The sequence below is a fragment of the Aedes albopictus genome, chromosome 1 (genome assembly GCF_035046485.1).
Source record: "Aedes albopictus strain Foshan chromosome 1, AalbF5, whole genome shotgun sequence".
NCBI classification, from domain to species: domain Eukaryota; kingdom Metazoa; phylum Arthropoda; class Insecta; order Diptera; family Culicidae; genus Aedes; species Aedes albopictus.
The window spans coordinates 153,443,575-153,466,979 of NC_085136.1; the positions used below are offsets into that span (position 1 = coordinate 153,443,575).

Sequence of the window (23,405 nt, forward strand, 5' to 3'; positions counted from 1 at the left end):
AACTTTTGTTTACGTTGCCAGTAAGATTTATCACAACCAGGTAAACAAAAAGTGGACAAAAACCGTAAAACATGAAAAAGTTTTGTCTGTCGCATAATTTTCATTTCCGATTTGTCTAGGTAGTCAAACTTAGAAATCGAAAGATAAAGAGTAGTTCTTTCAATTGAGGTAAAATAATTGTTGTTTTGTTGGGAAATCTAAGAGTTCTGGAGAGCCAAAGTTGAGCCATTTGTATGGAGATTTTATTTTTTTTGCGCTCCGTCACGAAAGGGTTATACGATTACTGGTTGTCTGGGCATTGAAACGGAGACAGTGGCAGAACCCGCGAAGACAAAGACTCAAGACAAAAAAAATACCTTTCGCATTGACTATGCGACGTTACCGAAAAGACCGTCGTATGAAGAAATACACAACTTCATTGGCGTTGAACTTGACATGAAGCTGGAAGAAGTGGTGAGAATTCAATGCAGCAGATATCTCGGGTGTGTCTTTGTCAAAGCTAATGACCCAAGTAATGACCTATCCACCGCTCAACGAATAGTCGACGTACACGGTGGAAAGCACGAACTCGTCATCGACAACAAGCGCTACCCGATCCGCCTGTGCATGGAAGATGGCGGTGTTGATGTCAAACTGTATGATCTCTCTGAAGATGTGCCAGATCAAATGATCATCAATTTCCTCTCCGAGTTCAGCGAGGTTCTATTTATTCGCGACTTGTCATGGGAAGGTGAATACCGATTCGAAAGTCTGTCCAGCGGCATTCGCATCGCTAGAATTATCGTGAAGAATAACATACCCTCCATCATCACCGTGGATGGTGAAAGCACGTACGTTTCTTACAACGGTCAGCTTCAATCATGTCGTCATTGTAGTGAGCAGTTGCACAACGGCATAACGTGCATCCAAAATAAGAAACTTCTTATTCAAAAGATGACAGCTGAGCAAGGATCGTACGCTAGCGTAACGAAACAACCTGCCTCCAAAAAGAACACCAAACGAGTACCGCCTACCGTCTCTCTGCCAACGGCATCGACGTCCAAAACACCAGTGACAGCCTCCTCGTTGGTTACCATAGCCAAGCAACAGAAAACACTCGAGTCGTCCCCTGGCAGCTTCTCGCCGCTACAGCCCTCTGAGCCTGAGGCACATTTCAAGCAGCCTGCTCTCAAAGCTCAGCCGAGCACATCAGCAGGATCTGCAGCACAACAGCGTCATCAGATGCGAGACGACGAAATAAATCGAAGCGACGGTCACGAAACAGATGACTCAACTACATCGACAAGCAACAGACGAACCCGCGGAAGACCATATCCGAAAAAAATGCGACACGATACCAACTTCACGAATTCAAACAACGTTACGCAGCAGTAGAAATGGATCTCTTCAGTTACAAAATCGCAACAATCAATATAAACACGATCGCCATCGAAACCAAGATCAACGCGCTGCGGACTTTTGAACGCACTCTGTACCTGGACATCATCTTTATACAAGAAGTCCAAAACGAACGCCTCAACCTTCCCGAATACACAATCATCAGCAACGTCGACTACACTCGTAGAGGTACGGTTATTGCGCTCAAAGGCTACATCACTTACTCTCATGTTGAGAAAAGTCTGTCTAGATGGCCAGTACAGTACAGTAGAACGCAGTTGCGAGCGGATAGAGAAAGGTTTTATAACAACACTCTAGCCTTCTATCTCCGCCACAATACCCCTAACATTATTCTCGGAGGCGACTTCAACAGTGTGCTGAGAGCGTGTGATGCAACAGGTTCTAACAACATCCCCGCTCTACAAACTGTAGTCCGGCAACTGAAACTAGTCAAGTAACACACTTGTCACAGAAGAGTCACGGCGGCGCAGGTTTTTTTTTGCGCAAAAGTCATTGTGACTTAATTCTAACAAATAAGTATTCATTTGTTAGAAGTAAGTCACAGTGACTTCTGCGCAACAAAAATCTGCGCCGAAGTGATTCTTCTGTGACAAGTGTGTTACTTGAGAATGCGACATTTGGGAAAAACTTCACCCTCGCACTACTGGACACACCTACATCATCGCACGATCGTCGTCGCGTACATACATTTATTTCTTCAACATCATTAAGACAAGACATAATCAACAATAAATAATACGCCACAATACTCGGTTTGTGGCTACCGCTCTCCATCCTCGGTCGTGCCCAATGCTCGCCAGGTCACGCTCCACCTGGTCCGCCCATCGCGCTCTCTGCGCTCCACGCCTTCTTGTGCCAACCGGATCAGTAGCAAACACCAGCTTTGCAGGGTTGTTGTCCGGCATTCTTGCAACATGCCCTGCCCAACGTATCCTTCCGGCTTTGGCCACCTTCTGGATGCTGGGTTCGCCGTAAAGTGCAGCGAGCTCGTGGTTCATCCTTCTCCGCCACACACCGTTCTCCTGCACACGGCCGAAGATCGTCCTTAGCACGCGTCACTCGAAAACTCCGAGTGCTTGTAGGTCCTCCTCGAGCATGGTCCATGTCTCGTGCCCGTAGAGGACCACCGGTCTTATTAGCGTTTTGTACATGGTGCATTTGGTGCGTGGGTAAAACTTTTTCGACCGCAGTTTTTTCTGGAGTCCGTAGTAGGCGCGACATTAACTGATGATGCGCCTCCGAATTTCACGGCACACGTTGTTGTCAGCCGTCAGTAAGGATCCAAGGTAGACTCTGCCACCGTTCCAAATTTTCTGGCGATAATGTCCATGTCGTCCGCAAAGCACACAAATTGACCGGATTTTGTGAAAATCGTTCCCCGGCTGTTGAGCCCGGCTCGTCGTATCACACCTTCCAGAGCGATATTGAAGAGTAGGCATCAGAGTCCATCACCTTGTCGCAGTCCCAGGCGAGATTCGAATGAACTGGATAGTTCACCCGAAACCCTTACGCAGTTTTGCACACCGTCCATCGTTGCTTTAATCAGTCTAGTCAGCTTCCCAGGAAAACCGTTTTCGTCCATGAGCCGTTTCGTCGATGAACAGGTGATGTGTTGGGACCTGGTATTTACGGCATTTCTGTAGGATTTGCCGTACGGTAAAGATCTGGTTCGTTGTCGACCGGCCGTCGATAAAGCCGGTTTGATAACTTCCCACGAACTCATTCGTTTTAGGTGACAGACGACGGAAGATGATCTGGGATAGCACTTTGTAGGCAGCATTCAAAATAGTGATCGCCCTGAAGTTCTCACATTCCAAATGGTCGCCTTTCTTGTGAATGGGGCAGATTACCCCTTCCTTCCACTCCTCCGGTAGCTGTTCGGTTTCCCAGATCCTGACTATCAGCCGATGCAGACAGGTGGCCATCTTTCTGGGCCCATCTTGATGAGTTCAACTGCGATACCATCCTTACCAGCTGCTTTGTTGGTTTTGAGCTGGTGAATGACATCCTTAACTTCCCTCAGCGTGAGAGTTGGTTCATTTCCGTCCTCCGCTGCACTGGCATCGTCGTTTCCTCCATTGCTGTGGGCTCCCGTGCCTACGCTCTTCACGCCGTTCAGGTGCTGATCGAAGTGTTACTTCCACCGTGCTTCCATCGCATCGTCTTCCCGTCTCGATCGCTTCTACATTAGCTCCAGTTTGCAAAGCCACCTTCGTTCTGCTGAAACATTGCTGAACCACATTGCTGTGCGTTCACAAATCATAAAGCCGTGGCGGTACGTCTGTGTCTGCCAAATCTAGGCAGAGAACCTGGTCGGCGAAAGCAGAAGAAAGCGCAAGACAATCACTAGCCTGCGGAGCGAAAACAACGAGACCCTAAAATCAATCTGCCGATATCGAAGAGCATATGCTTCGTTTATTTCGCGAGCTCTACTCTGAGCGCATGGGAGATGGGAGAATTGAAGAGGATTTCAACTGCGACAGGGTGATTCCAAAGAACGAAAAAGGCAATAAAGCATGCATGAGAGAGATAACGTCGACTGAGATACTCTCCGCCATACGGGCAAGCGCTTCTCGAAAATCTCCCGGAACAGATGAAATTCCAAAAGAATTCTATCAACGCACTTTTAACGTGATATACAGAGAATTGAACATGATTCTCAATGAAGCACTCCAAGGTAACTGCCCACCTGATTTTGTAAATGGTGTTATCGTATTGGTTAAGAAAAAGGATTCAGATAATTCAGCCCGTTCATACAGATCGATATCCTTACTGAATTGTAACTACAAGATCCTTTCACGGATACTGAAAACGCGATTGGGAAATGTAGTGAAAACACACCAAACTTTGAGTGACAGCCAAAAGTGTGCAAGCCCAAACCGGAACATTTTTCAAGCCACCCTTTCACTCAAAGATTGGGTAGCTCATCTAATACAGAGGAAACAGAGAGCAAAGCTTATCTCCTTCGGCTTTGAAACGCCTTCGGATCTAGTCCGGCTGCTCTCTCGGATTGTGAATCACTCCTCTTCCAGAATCCTGATAAATGGCCACCTCTCGTTGCCGTTTGCTATCCAACGCTCCGTTCGTCAAGGCTGTCCTCTAAGCATGCTACTGTTTGTGCTCTACCTGCATCCACTGACTGCTTCAGTGACTCGAAAGAGTTTGCGGAGAGGATCTTGTCGTCGCATATGCCAATGACGTCACCGTTATTGTGTCATCAACACAGAAAATAAATTACATAAAGCACCTATTTTTGCAATATGAACAGGCTGCTGCAGCAAAACTCAACCTACAGAAAACGAAATTTGTTGACATCGGATTCACTGACGGAAACCCGCTTTCAGTACCGTGGCTCCAAACATCCAATACGGTGAAAGTGCTAGGAGTAATTTTCGCCAATTCTATTCGACAAATGGTTAATCTAAACTGGGATTCCATGGTTGGCAAATTCACTCAATGGTTCAATTCGACACGGTCACTAAATTTCCACCAAAAAGTAATTCTTCTGAACACTTTTCTGACATCAAAGATAGGGTACCTTGCCTCCATTATCCCCCCAAATAGTGTACACATCGCAAAAATTACAGATACAATGGGGACCTTTCTTTGGAATAGAATACCTGCAAGAACAACAGCTAGCACGTGACTACGCACACGGTGGGCTGAAACTTCAACTTCCTATTTTGAAGTGCAAAGCTTTGATTGTGAATCGTTATGTTCAGGAAATTGACTCTATGCCATTCTACAAAACCTTCCTTCGGCCAGAAAATGAAATAAGGCCACCAACTCCAACGAACCTCCCAAATCTAAATATAGTATGCCGAGAATATAGTCTGCTGCCAATGGTTCTACAACAATCCCCGACGGCCAACCAAACTCACCGAACGTATGTGGAACAAACAGATGCTCCGAGAGTGGAGCGAATTAACCCGAACTGGAGGGGTATTTGCTACTGTGGAGTAGTGACTCTGGATGTAAAGAACGCGTTCAATAGTGCCAGTTGGCCGGCTATTGCCTATGCGATACCCGGGTACCTATACAAGATTCTCAGACGTAACTTCCAGATTCTGCACTAATTTACGACACAGAGGTGGGTCGGAAGTGCTTTCAAATATTGGCGTCGCGGTTGTAATCCGAAGTTTCCCCACGCGCGACAATCGAGTTTTCTCCAAATCCATACGTGAAACGCAACGTCGGACGTAGTGCGCTGGGCAGCGGATCTGGCCCTCTGACCAGTGCACTTTGCCCGAAGTACGTCTGACGAACAGTTTGGGAGAAAACCCGATTTCGGTTGTCTAAAATTCTGATTTCCAACTGCACGATCAATAACCTCAGGAGTCCCGCAAGGTTCCATCCTGGGTCCGGTGTCATGAACAACGAGGTGTTTAGGTGAGAATTCCCAGTGGGGTGGAGATCAACGGCTTCGCTGAAGACATTATGCCAGAAGTCCACGGTGAATCGATCGAAAAAGTAGAGTTGACTACTGCTCACTCGATCAAGGTTGTGGAGGCGTAGATGAGGTCCAGGAAACTGGAGTTGGCTACCACAAAACTAAGGTGGTGGTTGTGAACAACCGTAAGTCGGAGCAGCAAGCGATGATCTGTGAAGGCGATCGCACTTTCGCATCGGAGCGCTCCGTCAAACACTTGGGTGTGATGATCGACGATAAGCTCACCTTTGGTAGCCACGTTGATAACGCCTGCAAAAGAGCCACACAGCTATAGTGGCACCGTCCCGGATGATGTCCAATAGCTCTGCGGTGTGTGCCCGTAGGCACAAGCATCTGGATATTTAGTGTCGCTACATCCATATTAAGGTATGGCGGCCCGGTGTGGGGCACGACGCTATGTACTGAAGGTTCCGTGGTAAGCTGGAAAGTACTTATAGGCTGATGTGCAGGAGGGTTACAAACGCGTACCGTTTCGTATCATACGACGCGCTCTGCGTCATCGCTGGTATGGTGCCTATCGGCATATTTATCAGGGAAGACATAGAGGCATGCGCAGGACCCTCCATAGTCAAATGGCAGCGCGTGTGGAACAATTCCATCAAAAGAAGGTGGGCCCACAGGTTGATAGTTTGGTGAGCATGCGCCATGGGGAAGTAACATTCCACCTAAATCAGGTCTTTTCAGGCCATTCTGTATCTACATCGTTTCTGTCATGCGGATGTGCAGGGATGAGTTTGGCTAGAATGCCGTTTCAACGGCTATGTCCCACATTGTTTCGTAGCCGCAGAGGAGGTGGGGCGTGGACTCGGAGAATGGCTAGTGCATACACGATACAAGAGGTGGTCCAAGGGTTAAGAGTCGGCTACGTAGGTCATACTGATGCCCTGCGATCGAAATTGACCTTTGCAGCGATTAAGTGGCCGCGGGGAGCCTGGTAGCGTTACTATCGTGGCGTCGGTCTACTGAATTGGATCCGAGCCCGCGGTTGGAAAGGGGTCCTCGGCAAGGTCGAGACAGGTGGATTCCTTCTGTGTGCTGGCTGATAGGGCCATACTTGCGGAAAGGTCAAATCGCTGTGCACGCGGTATCAGTTCTTGATACTTGCTGTGCAGTTGGACGAAGGCGTGATGTCGATCCTGCCTGCCTTCCGAAGACAATATGGTAAGGATGTTCGTTACTGTAAGCTACGCAGCCAACCATGAGGGTGCGATGTGCCCTGTTGGTGGTTCCGGAGAGAATATGGGTTTGGCATCAATGGATATGTTGTTCGAGGAAAGAGTAGTCCTGGTTTTTATTTGTTTGTAGAAGACATTCCTTAACTTCACACTGTCTGGACCTCCCTGTTCAGGTGTCGGTTGAACAGATTATCCCCCCATATGGTTCAGAAAAAAAGCATTTCCTGCAGCGCTACGGTGCCGAACATGCGGTCCTTCAGGTATTCACGATGAAGTTGTGTGATCGGTAGTACCATTACCACGTACCGAGCTTCTTATAGCCAGTTCTTTTTTGTTGGCTGGGGCCGTTTCCATTGGTCTTGGTTCGTTTTGTTCTATTTCTGATTTTTGCTACTTATTACGGACATGATCGTGAGCTGGGTCTTATGAACTGTCCCAAAAAATAGAACTAGCTGAATGTCAATTAAGTTGAAGTTTGCTTAAAAAAAAGTGGTTAGTTGAACTCTTGTACTGCAAAAATAGCTTGTGGGGTTTCTTGCAAAAATCAGCAATGCATGATAGTTCACAAGCCATAGTCAGTGTTATAAAGTTATTCCCTTCTGTTCGGGTGGTAAGCTTTTGGGGCTATCGGGGGGTGCGCTAGCACACGTTGCCGCCGCCGTCGTCGTCGACGTCGTCGTGGTGGTAGCACACAGAACTGAAAAAATCGGGCTCGAGGGGCTCAGTAGAGTAGAATGCCGATCGACTACCCCGTGCAACCCCTTTAGAGCGACCCGCGAGGGTGAGCCACGCGTTACAAGTGGTCGCCGTATAAAAGCTTTTGAGCGGGGTAAACCCGTGCTCAGTAACGTGTAACTCGGAGATCGTTCTGTATGTGTCGTGTCGTCGGTCGAATGGAATAGAGTTTGCCGGCAGGACATCTAGATATTCGTGTGGTTCAGTGGACATTTTTTTTTCTCGATTGGCATCCGTGAGGGTAAAGGGGACGGACGGGACGAAAGTGATTGTGCCCGGGAGTACAATAGGGTGTGTCGAAACCAAATCTGACCCAGTGGATATTGATCGGTTCAATTGAATCAAAGGCCCCCGGAGGAATACCAGCCAGCGTGCGGCCGTCAGTTAGAAAAGAAGCAAGCAAACGGAGTGTGAAGTAATCATGATTGGATTCAAATTGGTATGTGAGCAAAAAAAAAAGACAGCATCATTGTCATCATTACCATCATCATCACCTTTGTCATACGGTCTCGCCGTTCCCATCGCCCTGGGAGTGGAACTGAATGGAGGAACAGAGAAGACTTACCGTGGCAAACTGGGGGGATTAGTGAATGTGCAGCACAAGTCGCGAGCAGCTGGACAGTGATTGCTTGCGACCTTGTAAGGCTTGGCTCTGGACTTTATTCCCGGCTTGGTCGGTCGGTTGGTTGGCAGGGTGGAGTCAGCCGATCGATCTGAAAATGTGATTGTGTTGCAATTGGAGCAAGGTCAATCCTATCGTTTGCGGAAGTGAACTCGTGTGATACCATAGCCAACAGCGCACAGTGTTCGAAATCGACGATTTTGCGATCAAAATTAAATAACTTTTTTTAGGTTGGTTCTAGAGGTTTGGCGTGTTCTACAAAGTTTTTCTGCATGTTAAAAGGCGTCTTCTGATAAAATGTAATTAATGATTAACCCCCCTAGAAGTGAGATAATTTTTTTATTTTTTCAAAAAATTTTTTTAGAGGTTTGACGCTTACGGCAAAGTTGTAGCTCATAATAAGAGAAACAACTTCGTAGAACATGTCAAAGCTCCACCTCTTACGGTTTTCGAGATATGGAGCGTTTTGTGCGAAGTACCCCTAAAACTAGTTTTTTCAGTGTAGCTTTAACAGATAAAATCCTACAGTTTTGTGACCTTCTACAAACTTGTTCGGGACGTCAAAATACATATTTCTTCCGAAGACGTTAAGTCATTATATCTTAAAACAAAAAAGTTATAGGCGAATTTATGATATTTTAAGGTGTACTTTCACCTTAAGTAACTATTTCCGGCGCAAAATGGCGCAGATGGCTCAGTCGGTAGGTGAAAGATTAGACTTTTTACTATCTCTTGAGGGTGGAAACCCTCGTGGGCAATAGTGGGAAAAGTGTTTAAAATTCAAGGGAAAAACTTATTATTTTGCCTGTAATACAAGAAAAATAAATAAAAAATTATAATTTAAAAGCCCGCAGTATTTTTTACTGCATTGCGTAGTTTCCGGAAATATTTTACAACATTTTTGAGCATTGTGCTTACAAAACAGAATATTTTTTAATGATTTTGAATTCATATTGTTAACTATTAGATGGTCAGGCAATTTCCGATAAAGTTACTTTAAAATTAACTGTTTGAAGTTTTTTTCGAGGCAATATTCAAGTTATGTAGCGCTAGGAATAGGAAAGAGGAAATATTAAACAGTTCCAGATGTGCATCAAAACACAGAGTAGATTTGTTTTATGTATTTATATTTGTTGTTGATTGACTTTTCAACTTCGGACACAGTATCGGAAAATATCAGGAGATGCTTTGATTCGCCCGATAGCAGATTAACAGCTTTTTGGATTATTCACGAGTTTCACTTCCAACTGGGCAGCAATTGAAATATATCAGATATAAATCAATAAAATTCAGGGTGTGCCAAGCAATAATGCGAATTTTTTTTTAAACATTACTTTTAATCTCTTGACGTTAACCAATTACATGTTTGCTTTATTTTCATCAGAAAATCGTCCCGGACACCAAAATTAATGAAAATTTAGATTTAAACTTAGTTTGGCATGCAGATTCAGAATATTTTCTACTGATTTTTCCATTTTTACTGATAAAAACTCACTGTTATTTGCAAAAACTTTGTAAAGATTTTGCCGGAAGCAACACAGTGCATTAAAAATTATTGCGGGCATCTTAATTATTATTATTTTTATTTATTTATCTTGTATTACAGGCAAAATAATAAGTTTTCCCTTGGATTTAAAACACTTTTCCCACTATTGCCCACGAGGGTTTCCACCCTCAAGAGATAGTAAAAAGTCTAATCTTTCACCTACCGACTGAGCCATCTGCGCCATTTTGCGCCGGAAATAGTTACTTAAGGTGAAAGTACACCTTAAAATATCATAAATTCGCCTATAACTTTTTTGTTTTAAGATATAATGACTTAACATCTTCGGAAGAAATATGTATTTTGACGTCCCGAACAAGTTTGTAGAAGGTCACAAAACTGTAGGATTTTATCTGTTAAAGCTACACTGAAAAAACTAGTTTTAGGGGTACTTCGCACAAAACGCTCCATATCTCGAAAACCGTAAGAGGTGGAGCTTTGACATGTTCTACGAAGTTGCTTCTCTTATTATGAGCTACAACTTTGCCAGAGACGTCAAACCTCTAAAAAATTTTTTTGAAAAAATAAAAAAAATATCTCACTTCTAGGGGGATTAATCATTAATTACATTTTATCAGAAGACGCCTTTTAACATGCAGAAAAACTTTGTAGAACACGCCAAACCTCTAGAACCAACCTAAAAAAAGTTATTCAATTTTGATCGCAAAATCGTCGATTTCGAACACTGTGCAGCGCAGCACTAGCACATGCTGCATAAATTTGATTTATTGATTTTAATGGAAGGGATGCATTGGCTAAATGCAAACGGCGATAAAGTGATATGCATATGTGGACGCAGCTGTTTGCGATATTTGTGTGGGCCGTTTAGGTACACTTTCACTTTTCAGAATGGCACGTGTTGGCCTTTGTCGCTGGTGAACAGATGCGATCGGAGTGGATGTGAATTGATATTTGTTTTGTTCAACTATGTAAGGATCAAACTTCGAAGTCGCATTGATAATATGTATGATATTATGTTCAATGGTGAATACTTTCTTGCATTTATAATGCAAGATTTCCACTTTTTGTTAAGTTAACCCTTTTTGGGCGTGTCATTATAATGTTTCCAGAAGTTTCCTCTGAGGATTCCTCCAGATGTTCACTCTAAGGATTCCTTCAAGAGTTTCCACTAGGGATTTCTCCAAAAGTTTGCTTTCAGGTGGTTTCTCTTGAGATTTCTTCTGGAGTTCTCGTTGGAACTTCCAGAAGTTCCTTTTCAGAGAGTTCCTCCAGAAGTTAAATTTTGGTGATTGCTCCCGAAATTCATTTCGGGAGATGCTCCAGCACCCTTTGGCGATTCTCCAAGAGCTGCAATTTTCTTTGGGGATCCCTATATATAAAAAAACTGCGTAGCCGTTTCTGAGAGAAAGTAAAGAAAAAAAATGAAAAATTGCTCATTTTTTCTAGACAATTATCAATTTTTTTTAAAAGATCTTAAAGTGATTCTTAGATGAACTTGATACTACCAGAAAACCGATTTTTCTTGAACCACCCTATGCTAATTCAGAAAAATATCTCCAGATCGATCAATTTTAAAGCTACATAAAAACTGTCTCCAGCAAACTTGCTCAAAATTTATAGATCTACAAATTTGCAAAAGAGTGTATATCCCTTTCGTGACGAACCAGCACAATTGTGCTGTTGAGCGGTTACAGGTTTTCATGTTTTTGCCTTTCTCGTACACTAAGTGCACTGGAAAGGCTATATGTTCACTCCAAAACTGACTTTTTGATAGAAGGCCCGGAGAGTCAAATCACATATACCAATCGACTCAGCTCGACGAATTGAGGTGATGTCTGTGTGTGTGTATGTGTGTGCGTGTGTGTGTGTCTGTATGTGTGTGTACAAAAAAACTCACATCTCTTTTTGGCAGTAAACCTCATCCGATTTCAATGACCGACGGTTCATTCGACGTGGAATCTGGTCCCATTGTTTCCTATTGAAAATGGTTCGGATCGGTTCGGCCGTTTCGGAGATATGGCCATTTAGGTGTTCCGGATCTGTACCCCAGGAAGGGACCAGATATGAAAATGCATCAATCCTATGCATGCGACACATCAAACCACGGCATTTTCGATAACCTGATGAGCGGTAAGCAGAAAAATAGTCTAAGACCATATCTGAACCGGTAGTGTTCCGGAACCGGTTCCGGGTGTCCCGCCGGAAGTGGCAAATATCAAAGTGAACCAAACCCATGCATGAGACACATCAAACCACGGCATTTTCGATAACCTGATGAGCGGTAAGCAGGAAAATAGTCTCAGATCATATCTGAACTGGTAGTGTTCCGAAACCGGTTCTAGGCGTCCCGCTGGAAGTGGCCAAATACACAATTGAACCAAACCCATGCATGCGGCACATCAAACCACGGCATTTTCGATGACCTGATGGATAATCAGCAGGAAAATCATCTTAGACCATATCTGAACCGGTAGTGTTCCGGAACCGCTTCTAGTCGTCCCGCTGGAAGTTGCCAAATATACAAGTTAACCAAACCCATGCATGCGACACATCAAACCACGGCATTTTCGATGACCTGATGAACAATGAGCAGGAAAACCATCTTAGACCATATCTGAACCAGTAGAGTTCCGGAACCCGTTCCGGAGTTCCCGCCGAAGTGGTTAAATCTGAAAGAGAAACAAACCCGTACATGCGTCACATCAAATAGCGGCTTTTTAGATTACCTAATGAACGGCCAGCAAGTGTTTCGGAATCGGTTTTGAGTGGCCGGAAAAGGCCAAATGTAAAAGTAAACCAAATTCAGGCATGTGACACATCAAATCGTGGCTTTTGCGATAACCTGATGAACAGTTAGCTAGAAAATAGCCTTACGTCACACTAAAGACAACTGGTAGTGTTCCGGAATTGGTTCCGAGAGTCCCGTCGAAATTGTCAAACCCTGCATGTGACACCTTCAATTTGTAGCGTTTTTGGTTAACCGATGAGCAGTTAACAAGACAATAATGTTAGACCATATTTGGTTCAGCCGGTAGTTACCTGGAATCAGATCCGGGTAGTAAAATGTAAAATTTAACCAAACCCATGGATGCGGTACATCAAATCACGACCAGTCTTGTAAACATCCGACACTTTTTACTACCTTCATTTCGTTGCCGCAGTCGGGTGTCAGTCGGCTTTGTTACATTCGTGCGCTATCGTTACCTCTTACCTACACACAACACGAGCAGTAGAACGGAGATCAATAAACATAAGAAAGGGTCAAATCAATGTCATCTGACACGATGACATGTGTCTAATTCTAGCTTTACGCATAGATTTTAAGCCAATTCCGATTATGAATGTTAATATTAGTTTATTATTGCATGTTGCATTGAATACGACACACAGATGGACAACATAGCTCTTATTATGGAAGAAGACAGGAATAACAAAAGCCGAACCGTCTCCCGAAGCCGCTATCGTGGTGAAGTGCATTCGTTTGACATTTTTGTTTCGAACAGTAGTTTGATTGCTTGTGTTGCGAATGTCGGAGACAAAGGAGGCCGAATATCGACGAAAAGGTTCAAATGACTGTGATCTCTAACAAGACTGATCACGACTTATCGACAACCTGATGGAAAAATAGGGTCAGACCACATTACATTCCCGGTAGTGTTGCGGGTTCAGCTGTGGCTTCGAAAGTGGTTAAAAAAAAAGTGAAGCAAACCCATTCATGCGATGTATCAAATCGCGGTGATTAGGTAAAGGTGAATAAATAGCAATAAAATATTCTCAGACCATAATTGGGATAACCGGTAGTGTCATGGTCCATGACTCATGGAATCAGATTCGGCTATCCCACCGGAAATTACCAAATATAAAAATGAACCAAACCCATACATACGACACATCAGATCGCAGATTTTTTGATAATCTAATGAACGGTTAGCAAGAAAATAGCCTTAAATCAGATTAGAGACTAGCTGTTGTGTAGCAGAACCAACGTTCATGTGAAAAATTAAACCGTGGCTTTGTTTAATGGCCTAATAAACATTAGGTATGAACAACAGTGACGAATAGGTTTGAGTTCTCATATATGAGAACAAAATATAGACAAAACTAAAGCGATCTCATCAAATCGTACCATTTCAGATTCCTAAGGTGTAAATTTATAGCAGGATGGGTCAACGTTGAATGGAAAAATAAGAATTTGATCGCGTCAACAGAAGATGGTGGCTGTTTTAAGGAATGTTGAGTTCTAAAACTATGTAAAATAAGTGTATTTGGTATGGGAAATATGTTCGGAGTCCACCAGAGTATCCAAGATATCGGTCCAAAGTCCAATATAATGGCCCAGTATTCAAGTTAGTGCCTATTTTATAGGATTTTTAATTCTTGCATTATGGGCATATTTTGTATGAAAATATGTCCAGAATTCAAAATTTGTAATCAGAAAACCCAAGCTGTGCGCTGTTTCACAAGGTCTGCAATATGACTATAGTTTGAATGGGGAAGAATGCCGGTCTTCGTCCAAAACTGGTAACCAGAAAATCATAAACGACATGCCAAAATTCAATACGGCGACTATTTTATGTAATTTTAGGTGCAGAGTACAAAAATGAATACCAGAACATCCAAGATGGTGTCTCAATGTTCAAGATGGCGGTTAGTTTAGTTGGGGTAGATATCCGGAGTCATAAAATGATGACCGGAAAATCTAAAATGACGTTTCAAAATTTTGCGGCTAAATGACACTTGTTTGGTTTGTGTTTTGGATCGTTGTCTTATATTTTCTGAATATTGGATGTTATGCTAATATAAAATGTATCCATATTGAGTAGATTTAGCAAGCAGTTTTCATTTTGTATTTATGTCAATATCATCAACATGTCGCTCGAGTTTTGTTGAAAGGATATTTTAAAGCACGAGAAAGGCACCATCACCGCTAGGTGGATTAATTAGGGTTTTTTTTTCATCTGTTTGGATTTTGTTTTATGTGATGTAAACTCTTCCCATAATTCAGCCATTACTGATACTTGTATGTGTGTAAACAAACTTTTGTTTACGTTGCCTGTGGGATTTACCACAACAAGGTAAACAAAAAGTGGACAAAAACCGTAAAACATGAAAAAGTTTTATCTGTCGCATATTTTTTATTTCCGATTTATCCAGGTAGTCGAATCTAGAAATCGAAAGATATAGAGTAGTTCTTTCAAATGAGGAAAATTAATTGTTGTTTTGTTGGGAAATATAAGAGTTCTGGAGAGCTAAAGTTGGGCCATTTGTATGGAGACTTCACTTTTTTGTGCTCCGTCCCGAAAGGGATATAATTGTTCCTGCAAATAAAAAGGCTTGTTTTAAAATTTCTCTGAAAATATAGACCACCTTAACTTTCGTGTACATTGAAAAGAGGGCCTTATTTTATTAGGAATAACTTTGCAAAAGACCATATTTGTACTGAAAAATCTTGTAATATTGATAATTGACAAATTGAGATATGAAATTTGTGAAAAAAATCGCGTTCTGGTGGGATTTGAACCCACGACTGCGTATTCACTACACCGGCGCTTTAACCAACTAAGCCACAGAACAAGTAATTATTCTGCGGAATAGAAAGCCAAACTGACTCCGAAGCCACACCGTGAGCACTCCTATTTCACAAACTCATCTCTCTTTCAGCTTTGTGGATTGGCCTTTAGCAAAATTTCGTGCCTTCTAATTACAAGATTTTCCGGTATTTTTCAGACATACCAGCAAATCTGGTAAAATGCCAGTAAAATGGGAAATATGTGTCATTGGACCATATTTGTCTTAAAATCAGCTGAAGGCGCTGAATGCATCTTTCCTCGTAAATCTGGGTCCTGGACCACTGTGCACAGGTGCTTGCACCCGATTTTTATTTTCAGTGGATTCCTACAGGGGAATCCTTCAGAAGTTCTTTTTCGAGGGATTTCTCCAGAACTTCCCTCTGGGGATGCCTTCATGAGTTACCTCTGGGGATTCCTCCAGGAGTTCATACCGGGGATTCCTTAATTCCCTCAAGCAATTCCTACAGAGGTTCCCACTGGGGATTCCTGCAGGAGTTTCTTCTGGGAATTTCACCAGGAGTTCTTTCTGGGGATTCTTTCAAGAATTCCCTTAGGTGATTCTTCCTGAAGTTCTCACTGGAGATTCCTACACACTTAGAATAAATTAAAGTATTCGGTGAAAAAACTTCTCCGAAACAGGTCTGTAAACAAGCAAACTACAGTATTACGGCGAAATCGATGAAATTACAGGAGAAAATCGGTGAAATTTAAGAAATCACCGAAGAACTGGTGAAATCAAACAAATTTACAGGACATCTGTGAACATTTTACCGAACAGATCGGTGATGGGACTATTTTACCGAACTGTAAAATGCGTTTGACAGCCACGCCGGCAGCTTTGAGCATCAGTTCTATAAGAATATGCACACCATATCCAAGCAAGACTCACTTACAGTAGCAGCAAGTGTGGTTCCTGATCAGAAGGTCGTGTATTCAATCCAATCATCGACCTTTTTATGAAAAAAGAGGTTTATTTTGTGCTCGCATAAAATCGCCGTAAATTTGCAAAAAAAACTTCCGTACAGTCAGTTAAATTTACGAATCATTTGTAAAATTTACCGTACGTTCAGTGATAGTGACAGTTCATTCGTAAACAAACATACCGAATGTTCTGCGATTTTTACGGTAAATTTGTAAAAAGTACCGAACGTTTCGGTAATTTTAACATATGCATTTTCCTGAGATTCACAGTACGTTCGGTGATTTGGAAAATCACCGAACTTTTTACCGTACGTCCAGCTGTTGAGATTACGGTAAAATTTTACAGTAATCCGTCATTTTTTCTAAGTGTGCATAGAAGTTCTCTTTTGGGTGGGGTAGGGTTGGGGGGGTATCTCCCAGAGTGAACTTTCCTTCAAGAAGTTCACTGCGGACACCTGCAGAAGACTAATCCGGGAAATCCGCTGGAAGTTCCCTCTTTTTTTTCCGTCTAAACCATATAGGGGGATAATCTGCTCAACAGACACCCTAACAGAAGGTTAGGGTAGTGTAGGTCTGAGGCCGTCTTCTACAACAAAAGTAAAAGCCTGGACTACTCTCTCCTCGTACCCACTAAACACATTCCTATGGTCGCCAAACCCTACGTCTCTCCGGAACCACCAAGAAGGTATTGCTTCAGAGAGGGGCTAGTGCACATCGCACTCTCAAGGTTAGCTGCGCAGCCTAACAGCAACGATCATCGATGACTCGCTCTGGAGAGTCCATCACGGTAACATGCTGGCGCTTAGCCAGTTTCCCGAGTGGTCCTCACCGCTCCCTTTGTCCTCGGAAGGCGGGCAGGGTCAACCCCGCCCGCGTACAGTGGCCGGAAGCCGGACAAAACCTCAAAAATCGACTTCAATATTTTATTTTTTTAATATTTTTCTTCCATTATAGATACTTCAACTAAGAAAACCCCAAATTTTTAAGTCATTTGGTCGAAAATTGAGTCTTGTGGATTTTTTCAAAGTTGAAGATTTATGTGCTACAATATTAGTATTTATTGTCTTTATTTTATGAGCTTCCTTCATGAGTCGGTTGTGAAAGTTGGGAAGACTTGAATAATGTGACAATATTTTTTGTGTTTTTGTGTATGAATAACCATTACATTTTAGGGATTGTTTGGAATTCAATCACAAAATTATTATGTTTTTACAATATGCAAACATATTGACTTTTATGAAATTTTGGAGAAAAACTTCGTATTAAAGAGATCAAGTACTTGTTTAGGAAACATCAGAAAACGACGCCGTATCCCGGAACTGACGTTCAATTTTGTCTAGTTTTTGGCTGTATAGGTCACTGTTTGCGCATTTTTGCGCTAAGAGCGAAATTTTTTTTTGTCTATCAGATCACAATGGAGCCGCATGGTTGTAGCAGAAGTGATATTGTTTAAAGTTTAAATTTTATCTTAACATAGTTCAAATTGACTTCCGAATACTAACAATTTAGTGTAATTTTCATTGTTGTAAGAGACTTTCACCAAGTCAGATGGTCATAAGGGGGGTGGGGGTGTCTGATAATGTAATGGCAACAGCTTTAACATTTTTATTATTATTTTTTTAAATATTATTTTATTTTTCAACAGAAAAACACAAGAAGGTGGGTGCTCCAGTTAAAAACAGTAATCTGGAGAGGAAAGGAGTGATGACTAAGTATGAATAAGCCTATTTTCTTAGACACTACCCACATGTTGCTTCACCAGATACAACTAACTCTTTAAACCTTCAAAATAAAAGAAAGACAAAAAAACCGTGAAAAACGTGTACAAATAACTACAAGCCATTGCTCATTGATTTTCTTAACCCGTTGAACCCCAGGTAAAAAATGAAAGTTCAAAAAATCGCCAACAGCCCATTTCTTAACAGAATTTAACCAAATTTTGAACACAAACTCGCACAACACTATAGTTTTGGAAATATATGGGATCAACATTTTCTTGGACTTCTGGACGGAGTAAGGCCGGTGGGTCACTGGGTCAAGTCGGGCGAAAAAAAGGCCAAGTACGATTTGCACCCCCATAACTTTCTTCTTAACGAAGTATTTCAATGGGAGTTTGCACATTCCGTTGCCTAATGATAGTTGATGTTGCTACAGGTTCGAATTTGAGATTTTCCGATAGGTTTCTTCTGAGTTCTTGGGATATTCAACATTTTTGAACCATCCAAGTCTACATTTGCATTTGTTGTTCTCAAATGAAATTAAACACGAGATATTATTCCCTTATTGACCCCATAGGTAATCGGAGACATCTATAGAACATGTGTTGTCCTTGTAGTACTGTTAATATTTCCTGAATATCTCGATGGATTGTCCGAATCCGTCCTTACAAAACATGAACACTCGAAATAATCAGCAAGGATTGTTTTCAACGATTTTTATCGCTCTTATTTGCACCAATACTTGAACATCTGTATAATGTTTGTGATATCCACGACCTGTAGAAATTTTGGACGATCTGATTGAAGTCATGCCTTGACTACAGAGAACCGTAGATGGACTACAATTAGATCTATTTGCATGCGGAAAACAACGATTAGATCCAGAAACCAATACTACATCGAACAGGAGTAAGCAAAAGCCTCGACTAGATTCCTGAGTACCCTGGATGGCCTGGCTGAAGTCAGGCCTTGAGTTCATTGAGCTGTAGATCAACTGTAATCACATGTTTTACCTATGTAGAACCTCTGTTCACTGCATAAACTCATATTCGATCATGTGTCAATAAAAAGGTCCCACACAACTATTCCTAGGAAAATGTGATGACCCAAGCGAAGTCATGCCTTGACTGCAGAGAACCATAGATGGACAACAATGAGAGTTATTTGCACGCGGAAAACAATGGTTAGCTCCAGAAACCAATACTGCATCGAACAGGAGTAAGTAAATTCCTCGACTAGATTCCTGAGTCAGGCCTTGAGTTCATTGAGATGTAGATGAAATCTAATCACATTTTTACCTGTGTGGGATGTCTGTGGACTTTATAAACTCATATTCCACCATGTGTCAGGGAAAAGGTCTTGCACAACTATTCCTAGGAAAATGTGATGACCTAAGCGAAGTCATGCCTTGACTTCAGAGTACCATAGACGGACAATCATGAAATTTTTTTGCACGCGGAAAAAAATGGTTAGCTCCAGAAACTACATCGAACAGGAGTAAATAAATTCCTCGACTAGTTTCCTGAGAACTCGGGATGAAGTCAGGCCTTGAGCTGTTGATGCTTTTTCGTCCGACTTGACCCAGTGACCCACCGGCCTTACTCCGTCCAGAAGTCCAAGAAAATGTTGATCCCATATATTTCCAAAACTATAGTGTTGTGCGAGTTTGTGTTCAAAATTTGGTTAAATTCTGTTAAGAAATGGGCTGTTGGCGATTTTTTGAACTTTCATTTTTTACCTGGGGTTCAACGGGTTAAACTGGTCGTTTCTTCGATTCATCCTAATCGTTAGAATTGCTCAACAACCTTGGCAATCTCTTCACGAACTTCTATCGAATTTTCAATATATAGTGACACAAATTCGTCGACATCTACGTGTTTCTTTTCTACACGCATATCACTAAAGTTCAAAGCAACAATCATCTATAAAATATAAAAGAAATTCACTAAACGGCGTTAAACGCTACGTTAAATATTTTTCTGTGTAAACGTCGTGATCACCAAGGTAATATTTGAATATTTTAATCGCAATTTTATGAAACGAACATTTTATGCTCTTTAGTAAAACCCCTTATATTGGTTTTTTAAACTTGAAGTTTTATTGTATGTTATCCATGCACTTTCGTTAAACACAGATCTACTGAACGACACACAGAGTGATCGAGATTTTGAAAATATTTGATGGAACTCTACTGTTCATTTATATGATTACCGATCTCTGATGATCGTTTATCATAAACTCCCTTCAATATTGCGAATATGAATTGCCAATTCTTTATAGATAGGGTGGTTTCGGTTTCTTCGACAAGTGGTAGCAGGGAACGATGTACCTCGGTCGAAGTTGTTGAAACGAGATTGATAAAAAGCAGCTCAAATTTTACGCAGTTCACTATATTGGAATATCTGACACCATAACGATTGAATTAACACACCTCCGTGCACCCACCGTAAAATGTCACGTGGTCGATGGGCAGTCCTGGAGAATAGACCACGTCTTGTCAGCCAACATTGGTATGTATCTGAATTGATCCATTGAAAGAAAACGTAGGTAAACGATTTTTTTAAATGATTTATGTAGTTTTGAAGATTTTGGACCACCCTAAGAGCAACAAATACACAATTATAGTTTATTTCAATACCAATACATGATTTAAGAACCCCCAAATTAAAAGGTTAATCAAAACATACGTTCAGAAAGCACATCGTGATACCTTATTATCGATTATTTTTACATGCTCTCCATAATCAGCAGATTTCAAAATTTTGAGCACCCTAATATAGTAAAATCATAATATATGATAAGTTCCATATCACAAATAGATTTAGGGAACTAAAATCATCATAACCTGTGAATTTTAGCAATTTAGGCTAACATTTGAGGTTTTGTCCGACTTTTGTATGAAGGCCCGCCACTGTGCCGCGCCCAACTGCTTTGCAGACATCAAGAACTGATGCCCACGTGCAACCCAATCTGACCTGCCCGCAAAGGAAGGGTATCACTACCCTTCAGGCCCTATCAGATGCACCCGAAGGTTGCAGACAGCAGGGTCTCACCTACCTGGACATTTTTTAATGAGTTCCTATTAGGGACTCCCCCAGAAAGTTCCTCTGAGAATTCTTTCAGGTTTATCTAGGGATTCTTCTAAGAGTACTCTCTGCCCAAGTAACAACATTAATTTTAGAATACTCTGCAAAACGATATCAATTCAACCATAAACCCGCCATGAGACCAAAGCGACCCATCCTAGGATGCTCTTAGAGAGTTGTTTTTAAATTTCTCTTAAAGCTTGTTATACTTCCCAAGTTGTCCTCAAGGCGAATTGCTCTCTTCTTGTAGAATTCTTCAAGTGCACGATAAAACGATAATAAATTTGTCAGTGTTGTTGCTGATGCAGCTTATATGTCGACAGAAAAGTTTGGTGAATTAAATTAAAAAAACAAAACGCACAATGAAAATGACATTTTATTGTAATCGGGATTAATTTATTACACAAATTGGAAATATTTCCGTGGTGTGACAAGGATGCCAAATGCCAAGCAAAATTCATCGTATATATGTGGCAAGATACTTCCTAAAATTGCAACGCGCTTCCATTATAATGCACTAATAAAATATTTAAAAATACTATTCCTGGACATGGGAACATTCTTCATGAGTTTTCTCAACATGGCTTCCATTGAAATCTACCCGAGTAGTTCTTAAAACCTCTACAAGACTAATTGGTCATCAAAATGTTACTTGGGTAGGCCGGTGGTCGATCCATTATCGATGGTTTTAATCAACTTCACCATAAGATCGTTCTAAAATTCTTTCATCTCATGCGAAAACAGTTGCTCTTGATCAAGAACGGATGATTGAAGATAACTTCAAGAACCTTATAAAACTGAAAATAAGTTCAACAGTTATTGTTGTGTTTATGGTTTCATGAACTAAACCTCAAGTAGTCTTGGAGGTGTTTTAAAAACCACATATTGACGAAGATAAGATCAACTAGAATGTGCAATGTTCCGATAAAACTATCATTAAAACAAATAAAACCAAATATAATCAAGGTTGTTACTTGGGTGGGGATTCCTTCGAGACTCCTCAACAAGTTCAGTTCGGATAATCCTCCAGGAGTTTCCTATGGGGGTTTTTCAGGATTTTCCTCTGGGAATCCCTTTGATTTCTTTTTCGGTAGGTCCCTGTCCTGCTAATTTAACCCGCCAACAGGTCAGTACCAGTTATTTTTATTATTTTTAATAAACACTAAGTTCAAGTTTTACAGACCATACCCCACGTAAGCTATTATTTGCTAGGACTAATGCGCTTGCCATTTTCAGATCAGAAATGTTCCAGATTCGGTACATATACTGGTTTTCAGTTCGGAGTCAAGGGAACGAGGGAGCAAATAGCTACTAAGGCCGAACTATACAGCGTCGTGAGCACTTAGTGCTATTGCTATAATAAGATTTTTGCAGACCCCGTGCGGGCGGCAATCATAATATCCAACGCGCACATGGTGGCTAGGCCATATGAAAGCGACCTACGAACGACAACGACGACGTCAACATCGTCGAGGCATTTCGGCAAACCGGTCGAAATTGCGACTGGGATTTGCAAACCATGCGACTGCAACGGCGCGACGGCGGCGGCACGGTTGTAAAACCATACCGTGTGGTCGCTGCGCTGAATGAACATTGGAAGTTTACGAGATTGGCCGGGCTGCTGCTGTCAGAACTAGGGCTTATTGTGTCGTTTGTGCTATTTGGTTGGTAAAAACTAAGTGGAACGCTAGGGAGGAGCAATACTCGACTTTATGTTTGGTAGACAGCTGTGGCTAGAAATTGCTAAGGACACCAAGCTTGTTAGGAGCTTTGTGAGATTAGATAATGGAAGTCCAGAATAATGGTTGTTTATCTCAATAATTTAGAGGGTACAAGCGAATGAGCAATTTTAGCGTATTACTCTTGCGGTTTTTTGAATAGACAACCGTTCACGTGCGCGAGCAACTGAAATGAAGCTGGTGAATGGCATCCTTAACTTCCCTCAGCGTGGGAGTTGGTTTATTTCCGTCCTTTGCTACACTGGCGTAGCCGTTTTCTCCGTTGTCGTGGTCTCCCGTGTCTACGTTCTCCACGTCATTCAGGTGCTCGTCGAAGTGCGGCTCCACCTTTCGATTACCTCACGTCCGTCCGTTAAGAGGCCTCTGTCCTTTTTTGGCTCGCAACACGAAGCCGTTGCGGGATGCGTAGAGTATCTCGTACAACTTCCGTGGTTCATGGGAACGGCACTCGCACTACGCTTCTTCCAGGCGGCGCTTTTCCTCCGAA

The 23,405-nt window shown here is 42.0% G+C and overlaps 1 protein-coding gene across 1 annotated transcript in view; it reads left to right on the forward strand.

Moving 5' to 3' along the window:
• Positions 1–7,683: 7,683 nt before the first annotated feature.
• LOC115260662 (transposon TX1 uncharacterized 149 kDa protein) overlaps positions 7,684–23,405 on the forward strand; it is a 52,279-nt gene continuing 36,557 nt past the window's right edge. Inside the window, exon 1 of the mRNA XM_029861806.2 lies at positions 7,684–8,197. Coding sequence (XP_029717666.1) covers positions 8,180–8,197 — 18 coding nt within the window. The 5' untranslated portion in view covers positions 7,684–8,179. The remainder of the gene's footprint in view (positions 8,198–23,405) is intronic.